The 12,055-nt window shown below is 39.1% G+C and overlaps 1 protein-coding gene across 1 annotated transcript in view; it reads left to right on the top strand.

Moving 5' to 3' along the window:
• The window catches only part of ADCY1 (adenylate cyclase 1), a 158,686-nt gene that overhangs the window by 34,445 nt on the left and 112,186 nt on the right, over nt 1-12,055 (top strand). Inside the window, exon 2 of the mRNA XM_063404701.1 lies at nt 9,710-9,859. Coding sequence (XP_063260771.1) covers nt 9,710-9,859 — 150 coding nt within the window. The remainder of the gene's footprint in view (nt 1-9,709; nt 9,860-12,055) is intronic.

Raw genomic sequence — 12,055 nt, 5'->3', positions numbered from 1 at the left:
CAGGAACAGACTATCCCTGTGTGCTGAAAGAGGAGTCCAGGAGCCAAATGTCCAGCCTGGCTGGGCATGGAGGTTTTGAAGCAACTCAGGAATAAAAAGAGGATGCATTATCTTTGGAAGGAAGGTCAGGTCTCTTGGGAAAAAATTAAGGGGGCTACTAGAGCATGTAGGAAAAGAATTAGGGAAGCCAAACTCAGTTTGAACTTAGAATGGCAACTTCTGTAAAGGATAATAAAAAATGTTTTTACAAATATATGAATGATAAAAGGAGGGGTAAGACCAACCTTTGTTCTTTATTAGATGCAGGAGAGAACTTAGTAACTGTAGATGAGGAGAAGGCAGAGCTGCTTAACGCCTTCTTTGCCTCAGTTTTTAGTGGAAAGACTAGCCTTCAGGACAATTGTCCTCTTGAGTTGGTAAATGGTATTAGAGAGCAGAATGGTCCCCCTGTTATTCCGGAGGAGGCAGTCAGAGAACTATTGAGATGTTTGGATATTCATAAATCTATGGGACCAGATGGGATCCATCCCAGGGTGATGAGGGAGCTGGCAGATGAGCTTACAAAGCTGCTCTCCATCATTTACCAACAGTACTGGTTCACTGGTGAGGTTCCAGACGACTGGAAACTGGCTGATGTGACACCCATGCACAAAAAGGGTGGTAAGGAGGGTCCTGGTAATTATAAGCCAGTTAGCCTGACCTCAGTCCCTGGTAAGGTTATGGAACAGTTTATATTGAGAATTATCATGCAGCACTTACAGGATGGCCAGGGTGTCAGACCCAGCCAGCATAGGTTTAGGAGGGGTGGGTCGTGTTCAACCAACGTGATCTCCTTTTATGACCAGGTGACCCACCTGGTGGATGCAGGGAAGGCTATGGATGTTGTCTGTTTGGACTTCAGCAAAGCCTTTGACGCTGTCCCCCACAGCATACTCCTAGATAAGCCGGCAGCCCACGGCTTGCACAGGAGCACTCTTTGCTGGGTTAGGACGTGGCTGGATGGCTGGGCCCAGAGAGTGCTGGTGAACGGTGCTGCATCCAGCTGGTGGCCAGTGACCAGTGGTGTCCCTCAGGGGTCTGTGTTGTGGCCTGTTTTATTCAATATCTTCACTGATGACATGGATGAGGGTATTGAGTCTTTCATTAGTAAATTTGCAGATGACACTAAGCTGGGAGCATGTGTCGATCTGTTGGAAGGTTGGAGGCTCTGCAGAGAGACCTGGAACAATTGGGTGGATGGGCAGAGTCCAATGGGATGAAGTTCAGTAAGTCCAAGTGCCGAGTCCTGCATTTTGGCCACAAAAACCCCCTGCAGCACCATAGGCTGGGGACGGTGTGGCTGGACAGTGCCCAGGCAGAGAAGGACCTGGGGGTACTGGTCAATAACCAACTGAACATGAGCCAGCAGTGTGCCCATGTGACCAAGAAGACCAATGGCCTCCTTGCCTATATCAAGAGTAGTGTGGCCAGCAGGAGCAGGGAGGTCATTCTTCCCTTGTACACGGCACTGGTGAGGCCACACCCTGAGTGCTGTGTCCAGTTTTGGGCCCCTCAGTTTAGGATGGATGTTGAGGCACTTGAATGTGTCCAGAGGAGGGCAACAAGGCTGGTGAAGGGTCTGGAACACAAGCTTTATGAGGAATGGCTGAGGGAGCTGTGGTTGTTTAGCCTGGAGAAAAGAAAACTTACAGGTGACTTCATTGCTCTCTAGAACTTCCTGAAGGGTGGTTGTGGTCAGGTGGGGGTTGGTCTCTTTCTTTGGGCAACAACTGACAGAACGAGAGGACATAGTCTCAAGCTGCATCAAGCGAAATATAAGTTGGATATCAGGAAGAAGTTTTTCACAGAGAGAGTGATAAAGTACTGGAATGATCTGCCTGGGGAAGTGGTGGAGTCGCCATCGCTGGATGTGTTTAAAAACAGACTGGATGTGGCACTCAGTGCCATGGTTTAGTTGACGTGTTAGGGCATGGGTTGGACTCGATGATCTTGAAGGTCTCTTCCAACCTAGTCATTCTGTGATTCTGTAACTGCCCTGATTGCAGCTAGGGGAGGGTTAATGTTTGCAGTAGCCACAAGAGGCATGGCTGGAACCCAGAGGTTATCCTATACCACTTCCCATCATTTCCAGGGGCAGAAGGGCTCCCTCCCCATGCTCAGGGTACTGCTGGTGGTGAAAAATTGTGTGTGAATCATTTGCCTCTCCTGTGCACTAAGCTGATATTACTGCTGTTACTTTGCTTATTTCATTGCTGTTTCTGGTAAATTGTTCCTATCTCCACCAATGATCTTTGCCTTTTGTCCCTCCAATTCTCCTCTCCAGCTGCTGCGGGAGGACAGTAGGACAGGGAGGCGAAAGAGGGAGGGAGTGAGTGAGAGAGCTTGCACATGGTTTGGAGTATTTCTGCATGGTTTGGAGTGTTTCGGTGAAAGCACTAAATTGGGGAATACCATTCCTAAAACGTGTCAGTAACATTTGCATGTATCTTCCCAGACCCAAGAAATATGTGGGATATGACATGTAAGGCATTAGCAAGAATATGTTGGCATTTTTCTGGGTAGCTCATTGTGTCATCTTTCCACAGATGGAAGTGACTAAGACTATATTGCTGTGTTTAAGGTATGTGTTGTGCTGTGAACACATACCTTACAAAATGTGGAGTGCAGTACACAATAACACCAAGAGAAAGCTACAGCTGAGGTATCACATCTATCATATCTTCTCTGACAGGCATTCATAGCCTCTCATATACTGAAAAACTGTGGAAAGCCAGTTGTCCTGCCTACCTAGAAATTAATATGAACGACTAGGAAATTATTTTTCCCTCACAGGTAATATTCTTCAGAATAGCTCCACTCTGTGGGCTTTGGAGAGAATTTTTGCTTTATATAGAAGTAACCTTCAGTTATCTATCTAAAGTTCTAGTTGGATATATGAGAAGATTTTTCATATTAACATCAGTTGGGCTTGTGGATATAAATATGAGACCAAGAGAACTAATATTGTTCACATGATGTCAATAACACAGATGTGTATCAGAAGGTACACATTATGTAAAATCAGAGATTAGTGGAGACAAATAATACCATTTTTAATTTTTTTTTTTTTTTTTTTTTTTTACATCTGAAGTGCAACAGCCCAGTGTTTATCATTGGCAAGTTTCAAACAGTATTGGACACTTTTGACAACAATTTGTAAAAGAATATTGCTGTGTTTTGGTCTTTTTTCTTCTTTTTTTTTTCAGAATTATGGCTTTTTTGAAGTCATTCATTATTTGGACAGGTTTGAAGTAATTTAGAAAGGTATTTCAGCCTGTATTTTCCATCTAATTTTTTATCTCTTTTTTCTAAAATTTTATGTATCAGTGCTCTATTGTAGGTTACCTGTAAGCCTTTTGCATGGAATTTTTCCAATTCCCTAAAAATCAGCATTCTTTCCTCATCAAAAAATGAGAAAAGAACAAAAGTTCTTGTGCGTAAGTGCTGCTTTCTGTCTTTCTAACAAGAAAACAACAAAACATCCCCCCCCCAAAACAAACCACAACCTCCCCAAAAAATAAACAAAACTCCCCCAAACAAACAAAACTCCCCTGAACAAACTCCCCCCAAAGCCCCCAACCAACTAAAACAAAACAAACCCCTCAAACAAAAAAACAAAACCCCACCAAAGCAAAACAAAAAAAATCAAACCCAGAAGTCTTGGTACATAAAAATAAAGATTTTATTTATTGCTATTGGGAAAGGTATAAATGATAGAATTGTGAGTTTCTTTCAGAAATTTTTTAAGAAAGGCTCAGAATTTAGGAATCTCAAAAATAGAGCCTGAAATTAATGTCATATATTCATGTTATATACTTGAGTGAGTGTATTGATGAGGAGAAAGCTGCCACTTTACAACTTCTTCAAAATAAATATTTGGTATCTTGCATAATCATATATTTACCAGGTTTTTTTAAAGTTTCAGTGCTGCATAAGGTTTAGGATTCAAAATGTATGGTTCAATCATCTCTACTCCTGCTATTCCATCATAATTCTCTGCTACTTAATCCCACAGATAAATGCTTTGGACAAGAGCAACAGCCAACCATCTATAACATGAGAGGGAGGTGCACTAACTTTTCTCCCAGAGCATGCTTCCAGGCTAAAATGGCATCTCCTTTGGAGAAAGATGGAGCAAGTGTATTTCTTAAGACTGGTGTGTTTGATGGCTCTCAATAGCTCTGCTTTTGTAGAGCCAATGTTTTTAAAAGGTGTATGACATGTACTTTAAACAATATTTTTAAATTGTGTCTTTTACTTTGGTCAAACAGGTATGCAAACAAAGGGAAAGACACAGAATGGATTTCTTCAGTTACATATTTTGCATGTACACTTCAGAAAAACTGTCTGTGGTTAGTGGACTTTGCATCCTAGTTATCATAAATTTTTCTCTTTACCTGTATGGTTATAGACATCCCAGGGCTACTGTCTTTTCCTCAACAGTGACATCTACACTCACTATCACTGAAATAACTGCTCACTAAACTCCTTTCAGAGCATGTTGTAGATTCAGGAGGTTACAAATGAACACAGAAACCACGGCTCATAGCACAGCAGAACAGCATTTCCTTAGCATATGATATAAGCCAGCTGGAACCAAAACTTTACAAAAATAATAGAGGAATGTTTATTTAAAATGGGAATATGTTTATTTGGAGAAAAATTGTTTAGCTGCCTCCTCTGTTTGGAGGGTGTTCTTTTTGAGACAATGTCAGGAACTAAGGAGAACCTCTCTTTTCTCTCTTACACTACTTCAGCAATTAGAGGGAGCAGATTTAGTAATTAACCATGCTCAAAATGTTTCCAAGTTAGTTGATTAAATGAATTTCTAAACTTAACAAAACCATGTCAGAATCAAGAGCTGGTTGTGCATTTTCCTCTGTACAGTCTAGCACTGTAAATAAAGCACTGGTCTAATGGTAGTATTTTCCATAACAGGAGAAACTATTTTTTGTTTAAACTCTTGTTCATGATACCAACAATTTTCATAAAGAGCACAGTCTTGCCTTGCTTTTCAAGGGTTTTAATGATAGAGGCACCAACTTATTTTTGTAAGCTGTTCACAACTCCTTCTTTAGAGACATACCTCACAACAGACTTTCATATTTTGAAGTAATGCATTGCATTGCTGTATCTCAAAGTATTTTGACAGAATCAGTAAATGTTACATGATCCTAACAGGAAAATTATAGTGGCCCAGAAATTACTTGCAGTAAAATTCAATTAATGGAGAAAACTGGAAGTAGAGTTTAGACCTACCATACCTCTCATCAGGTATATAAGGATTAATATATACAGGAATTGCATTGACCTTTCCTTTTCCAGCAAACTTCGATTTTCATATGGAAGTGCTGGCCATATCTCCTACATGTTCCACTCTACTTCATATATTGTCATGAGAACTCATGCTTCTGAGAATAAGTCAAATATTGATATTAGCCACTAAACTATAATTCTAGGAGTGGTAACCACAAGTCCACCTATTAGAAAGCACAATGAAATTCTGAGGGAGTCTCCTGAAGTTTCCTTCATTTCTTATTTAGCATATTATTTGGGCACTACAATAACTATACATATGAATACCACTTTGTAAAAAAGTTTTCTGTGACTCAGAAGTCACATCTTTGTGAAACAGCCACATTTTTCTAAAACAATCTTCTACTACAAACAGAAAGCTACTCTGCGGTGAAAACCAGCTTTAATTTTGAACCATCTACTATGCAACTATTAACCTAATACCAGAACATCTGCTGAGTAAACAGAGTCCTCTCAAAATGAAAATAATAATATATAGAAGAATTTTTCACTATTTATTTGAGAAAGAGCAACTGCACCGATAAATGCACACATAAGCCTTCTTGCTTTGAAAGAAAAAGGAGAAAATAAATCCTAACTGAAATAGGGAAAAAAGTTTCAAAAGACTTTTCAAAGAGTCTCTCAACTAATCCTGTGGGAGACTCAAGAAGAGGGAGATGAACCTGGGGAATAAAAAGGAGATCTTTATTTAAACTCCTCAAGCTCTGTGTATGCATATACATGTTACCTATGTCTGCTGCTAGAATTATTTATTCACTCTTTGATGGGTGTTGCTGTATTGCACAGCTCAAGTTGCCTTCCAAAAGTAAGTTGAGACCCAAAAAATGCAATGGAAAAATAAACAGGAGAGAGAGACAGACATTTGGTTGAGACAGCTGCTGGAGATTTCAGCCTCTAAGCAGTCCACAGAGATTAGCTATATTGGAAGTCTGCCTTTGGTAACACCCTCATACAAGTAACCATACCAGAATTCATCCACTGACAAGGAGTGTAACCTACTAAGGACTAGGGAATCTTAAAACTTAGGATGTTCATACTGAAATGCTTCAACAGGCAGAATGCATGATACGAGATTCATTGATAGAGAAAAAAAAAATGGAAACATGCTTTCATGACACTGATACCTTTTTTTAATATTCTGGCTGACCTGTAATCTCATTATGGATTGAAAGAATAACATTGTTTAAAAGTTTAAAATTGTCTTTGAATCATATTGCATTGCATCAGGTAAATTGGTTTTTGGTAGTTCTATAAATAGAAGATGATGGTGAAACCTGAAGAGTGCTTTTTTTGCCACTAAGCTGTAGTACAGTAAATAATGTAGGAATGACCTAAAATGAAAATCCTTGATATTTCAGCAGTTCTTAATGCCTTAGTATCTCTTCAATGTTCCTTAGTTTTGACAGCAAGTCTCACAATCTTTCCTGGAATTACGGGACATAATGTATGAAAAAAAAAGTGTGTATGTGTATAGATATAGAGGTACATATTAAAATTAGAGGACTGGAAAATAGCACGACTTTGAGAAACCTAGAGAGAAAGACTAGTATTTAGTTGCAATTGGGGGAAAAATAATAATTCAGTAGAAAAATGTTGTGGAAGAAAGGAACTCTCACCTCAGGAGACAATCTGCCCTACTTTCTTTTCTCACATTTTGAAATCTATGAATCTTTTACTTGCTTTATCCGCTTTCCTGATTCCCTGCAGACCAGAGCTGACAACTAAGCCTCTGTTTTATCTTAAACTGTTCAAAGCATGTCAGAAAATTACTTACCCTGCTGAGCCTGAAAGTAGCAGGAACCCACCTACTGGTTACCCCTAGACCAGGTGATATCTGTTGCTTGAGTGAAATCATAATGATAGTCCCAGAATAGTTGGCAGATTGTTACAATTTTTGGTCTTTTACTGCTTCCAATTGAAATCCAGAAACTGAGTTGACTTTTTTTTAAATTGTCTGTAGAGGTAATTATTTATGTCTTGAGCGACTCTGATATCAGCACAAAAATATAGTTTTTCACCCTGTGTTATTGCCAGCTGTTTTGTATATAGACAGGGTCAAGTAGTTGCACTGTCTGTAACTGTCAGATCTGTTCATTCTGCGGGCTCTCTTCACTGTCTTTAAATACAACCTTTAAAAATCCTTTCTATTTTTATACCATTGCACTTTAAGAATTAGCTTTAAAATATATTGTTGTCACTACACTTTGGCATGATAAAATGCAGGGATAAGGTGAGTGTGGCTGCATTCATGTCTCTAAAAATAGGATTCCATTGGAATTTCTACAGTCATTTAATTTCAGTAGGTGTTAACTTGTGCTAAAAACTGATATACGTCAAACAGTTCTCTGTGATCAGGCAAAATAAAGCAGAGTAGGAATTGCAGACTATTTCTGCTCAGCCTGTATCATGAAATAGTATGCTCATGTACTGCATTTCATTTTCAAAGTTTTACTATCTGTATTATCATCAGAAATAGCATATAAGTAAGTGGTATATGAGACTTAGGCTAAAATTCATCTGAATGCAGCTGAACCTGCATTTTGCCATTCTCAGGAGGAAGCTATAACAACATTCTTCACTACTTTTCTCTTGTGAGATAATTGTTTCTTTTCTCATAACTGAGGAGAAAAGTACCACTAATGCTAGGCACAGTTCCTTTTATTGTGACAGGCGATCTTTGGATTTTGTGCTAGTGAGAATGTTTGCAGAGAATTTGTTGTTGATGTCCTGTTAACTAATAAAAAACATGTTTGAAGGTCAAGGTTAGAGGACTTGTGAATCCATGAAGGTCTGAAAAACTGACCCTGAATTACTTTTTTCAATTCTTCCCACTATTCTGAGGTCACAAGAGGTGGGATGTTTATTACCTTTAGTTCTTCACGTCAGATTTCCTGATTATTTTTGCAGAGTGGAACATTTCCCAAAGTCTCTTCAAAAACATCAGGGATGTCATTTTGGATCTTTGTTTACCATATTGGCATATTGACTTACCACAAAGCCTTCAATCCTAGTCCTGTTAGGAAGCATTCTCTAGAACTATTTCAGTGGGTTTATTTTTCTTAAAATTTGATTATGTTGTTGTCACACTTTGACTCATTATTCTGTGCAAACAAAAGAAATGGTTTCCTTTCCAATTTACGCTTAGATTGTGCAGGAGTAGAGGTGTACTACCTTGAAATATATACTTTGATTTAGGAAACAAATGTCAGTTATATGGTCTTTTTGAACTATTTTGGGTGCATAGGAACTTAACATGAATTGTGTTACTTGATTTAATGCATTTCTTTGTTCTTATTTTGCTCACTCTTGGCCAATTTAAATGCCAGCTCATTTCTGATTTTTGGGAATTGGTGAGTCCCATGAATCCTTATCATGATGTTGTGGTAGGCTCTAGGGTATATAAAGATACTGGGACCCAAAATACACTGGGTAAAAAAGTCTTATTTCCTCTTAACTAAATATACTTTGCATTGCAGAAATTAAGATCTGAAGACATGTTTCAGAGATGTGATGAGAAACTTGGACAGAATTGCCTTTGACACAGAGGTTGTGTACAAACCACTGTTCAGTTACTTATGTTAGTTAAGAAACTTTATCACATATTGTTAAAACATTTAAAAAACCCAGAAGGACAGTTGAGTAATTTTTGTATCCTTCATAAAAACACTGTTTATAGAAGTAGTTCCAAAATAATTTATAGTCACTGATTATTGCATAGTGGTAGGCCTTGGGTTGTGCTGAGGGTCATCATTTGAAAGGACTCAGCACCTTCTGAGAGATCTGCTGCAGGATAGCATAAATGATATTTTGGATGATTTCTCAGAAAGTGCAATATGGTTGTTAACAGTGGATAGGAGAAGAGAAACATTTTCCAAATGAAAACTACACAATATGAAAGCTTGGGGTACCTAGGTACATGTTTTTTGCAGGTTTGTCAGTGCCTTTCTTCTCCACTATCAAAAACCAAACAATAATATGCTTACTTTATGAAGGCATAGGAAAACAATTTCAGTTTTCAGGGTATTTTGGACAAATACTGATGATACTGCTCTCCTTATTGGATGGACAGATCTGCCATCCAGGATGATGAAAGAAATGATGAATGAAGATGACAAGCTACAGATCATCTTAAAAGAAATTAACTCCAGCAGATGCAAAATTCTGTATTATGCAATATTGCTTGTCGACATTTGTGATAGCTGCTGTAATTGTTTCACTGCAAGAAGGGGTATCAGTGATGTGGCTAGTGAGGCACAGTTTTCAAACAATTTTTAAATATATATTTGCTGAGCAGAAATGTAAATTAAAAATCTGTATTTTAAAATTTTCATTTATTTTTCCTTCTTTCTTACAGCTTGTGGCCAATGCAATCCTTTTTGTCAGTGTAAATTTGTATGGGGTCTTTGTGAGGATTTTGACAGAAAGGGCTCAGAGGAAGGCATTCCTTCAAGCCAGGAACTGCATTGAGGACAGGCTGAGACTGGAGGATGAAAATGAAAAACAGGTCAGTTTCTAAGCCTTATTTGTTTTTCTCTGTTTCTCCTGAGATGACAACAGGTTAAGACATTGTTGCCAAATGTATGCTAGGGCATGTGTGCATTTCCACTGCAAAGGAAATGCTGTCTTCCCCCATCTGTTTCAGGTCTTCCTCCCCAGAGCATGCACACTCTTCTCTCTTCATCTGCAGATCTCAGAGAAGGTGCAGGCTGACTGCACAGCTATGTCACCTCCAGTGCCAGAGGAGATCTATTTTAGGGCTCTATTTTAGAGTCAAAGCCAATGTACTATTGTAATATAAGATTGCAGTTATTTATCTGCATGGATGTTTTTGGGTGGGTGTTAGATGTACTGTAAATACTTTTCTTCTTGCTGTAACTTCTTGAGTGTGCTATAACCTGTTTGCCTTCATGGATGAGATGTATCAGAAGTTCAGCGGTGGCAGCTGGAACTACAGTATGTCCTGGCAGGGCAGGGGGTGCAGGGCTACAGTGTAGAAAGACCCAGAGCAGTGCCGGAGAAGTGACAAGGGAGGAAAAGGTGAGCTCAGGATTCCTGGACACAGATGGTGGTAGGTCCCTCTTTTAGTGAGGTAGGGTATTAATAATGTCTCAGCTCAACAGCTGCTTTTACCAGCAAAGGTGCACCCACCAGCAAAGGAAGAAGCAGTACAGGACTGGACTCCACTGGTGACAGTGAGTTCCCCCCTCAGTAACCAACAGCTTGACCATTCTTCTTCCAATACTGAGAATGAGAGAAAGCAGCTGCCCTCATCCCCATCCTTTATCTGCCCCCAAAAAAATCTCAGTATCTTCCCCCTCCAAGAGAAACTCCCACAGATAAGAGAAGTGTAGCCAGATGCTACACTCCTCTCCCCATCTTGGCCACTTCTTTTGTTTTTCCTAAGCACTCATAAGTACCCAGTAATTCACTTCTTAGCAAATTATGGGAAAAAATTCTATAAGTAAAAAGGAAAGAAACCCAACCCCCAACATCACCTCAGTTATTTGATAGGTTATTTCATACATTTTTATCAATCAGCCTTCCAAGCATACTTGGAAACAATAGAAAAATAACCCCTGCTATATTGTAGACCTTGCTGTTGTTACTCACAGATCTTATTGTTGTTTGGGTTTTGTCTTTTTTTCCTTTTATATGTTCTCTGAGTTCTTCACACATATATTTGTAACTCTGTCACCTATAGTATTAGTAGCTAGCTTTCCCAGTGATTTTCCACGACCTTTCCCTAAGCAGAAAGACAATAAAAATTCCAGAGCTCCAAGTCCTGGGGTGTACAAGGATTCCTGCAGTCTTGTTTCTTCTTGGGAACAAAGGCTGAGAACAACTTTTCTTCAATACATTTCATGGAAAAGGTACAACTAGTGCTGAAGAGAGGGCTCCAGAGAAGGGGCTTGACCTGGGTGGTGGGGTGGGGGGTGGGGGAGGTGGGGGGGGTGGAAATTGCATCACCATTTGTCCTCCTAATTGGTCCTCTTTATCAGTTATGCTAATTTCCCAAAACCTATAAAAATGTACTCACCCCTGCAGGGAGGGGTGGGCTTTTGTGGACATCTTTCCATAACTAAAATTATCTTGAGTTTCATTTCCAGGCTGGGAAAAAGGCAACAATCTGAGGCTTCAACATGCTATGATCTATTGGTCTGTAAGGTTTGGACTAGCTTTTTCTTTCTGTATAGGTGATAATAGAGGGTGACACTGGTGTGGTGATTACTTATGCCAAACAAGATTTCAGGGTCTCAAAGCTCGTGTACCTCATAGAATTTTACTGCCCCTCATTTGCAATTTCTTTAGCAAGTCTATTCCTATGTGTGAAGTAACACAAGTCCATAACTACTTTCTGTTATGAATTAAGTGAATATCTTTTTATGAGCTGAATGTACTCTGTAATAAGTAGACATCTCTTTGAACACTGCATATCCTTGCTGGCTGTGCAAAAATGGTATTAGGATCAAAGCCTTTTGATTTAATTCTGGTCTTTTGTAATTCAAAGGTACAGATTTTTAAAAGGCATAAATGTGTTGTAAGTGAATTTCCATGGGATTTAAACAAGCCTGCCATTTGTGCTTTTGAAAACCTACTTCTGGGATCCAGCATGAAAACAAAATTTATTTTTTGTGTTTCTCTTGTTAACACATTAGCAATCTGTCTTATTTTCTATTATCCATGCATATAGAAAAACAAC

This window comes from Prinia subflava, chromosome 1, assembly GCF_021018805.1.
Source record: "Prinia subflava isolate CZ2003 ecotype Zambia chromosome 1, Cam_Psub_1.2, whole genome shotgun sequence".
Lineage (NCBI taxonomy): Eukaryota > Metazoa > Chordata > Aves > Passeriformes > Cisticolidae > Prinia > Prinia subflava.
The sequence above is the reverse complement of the archived record's forward strand: the minus strand, read 5'-3'. Positions and strand labels throughout refer to the sequence as shown.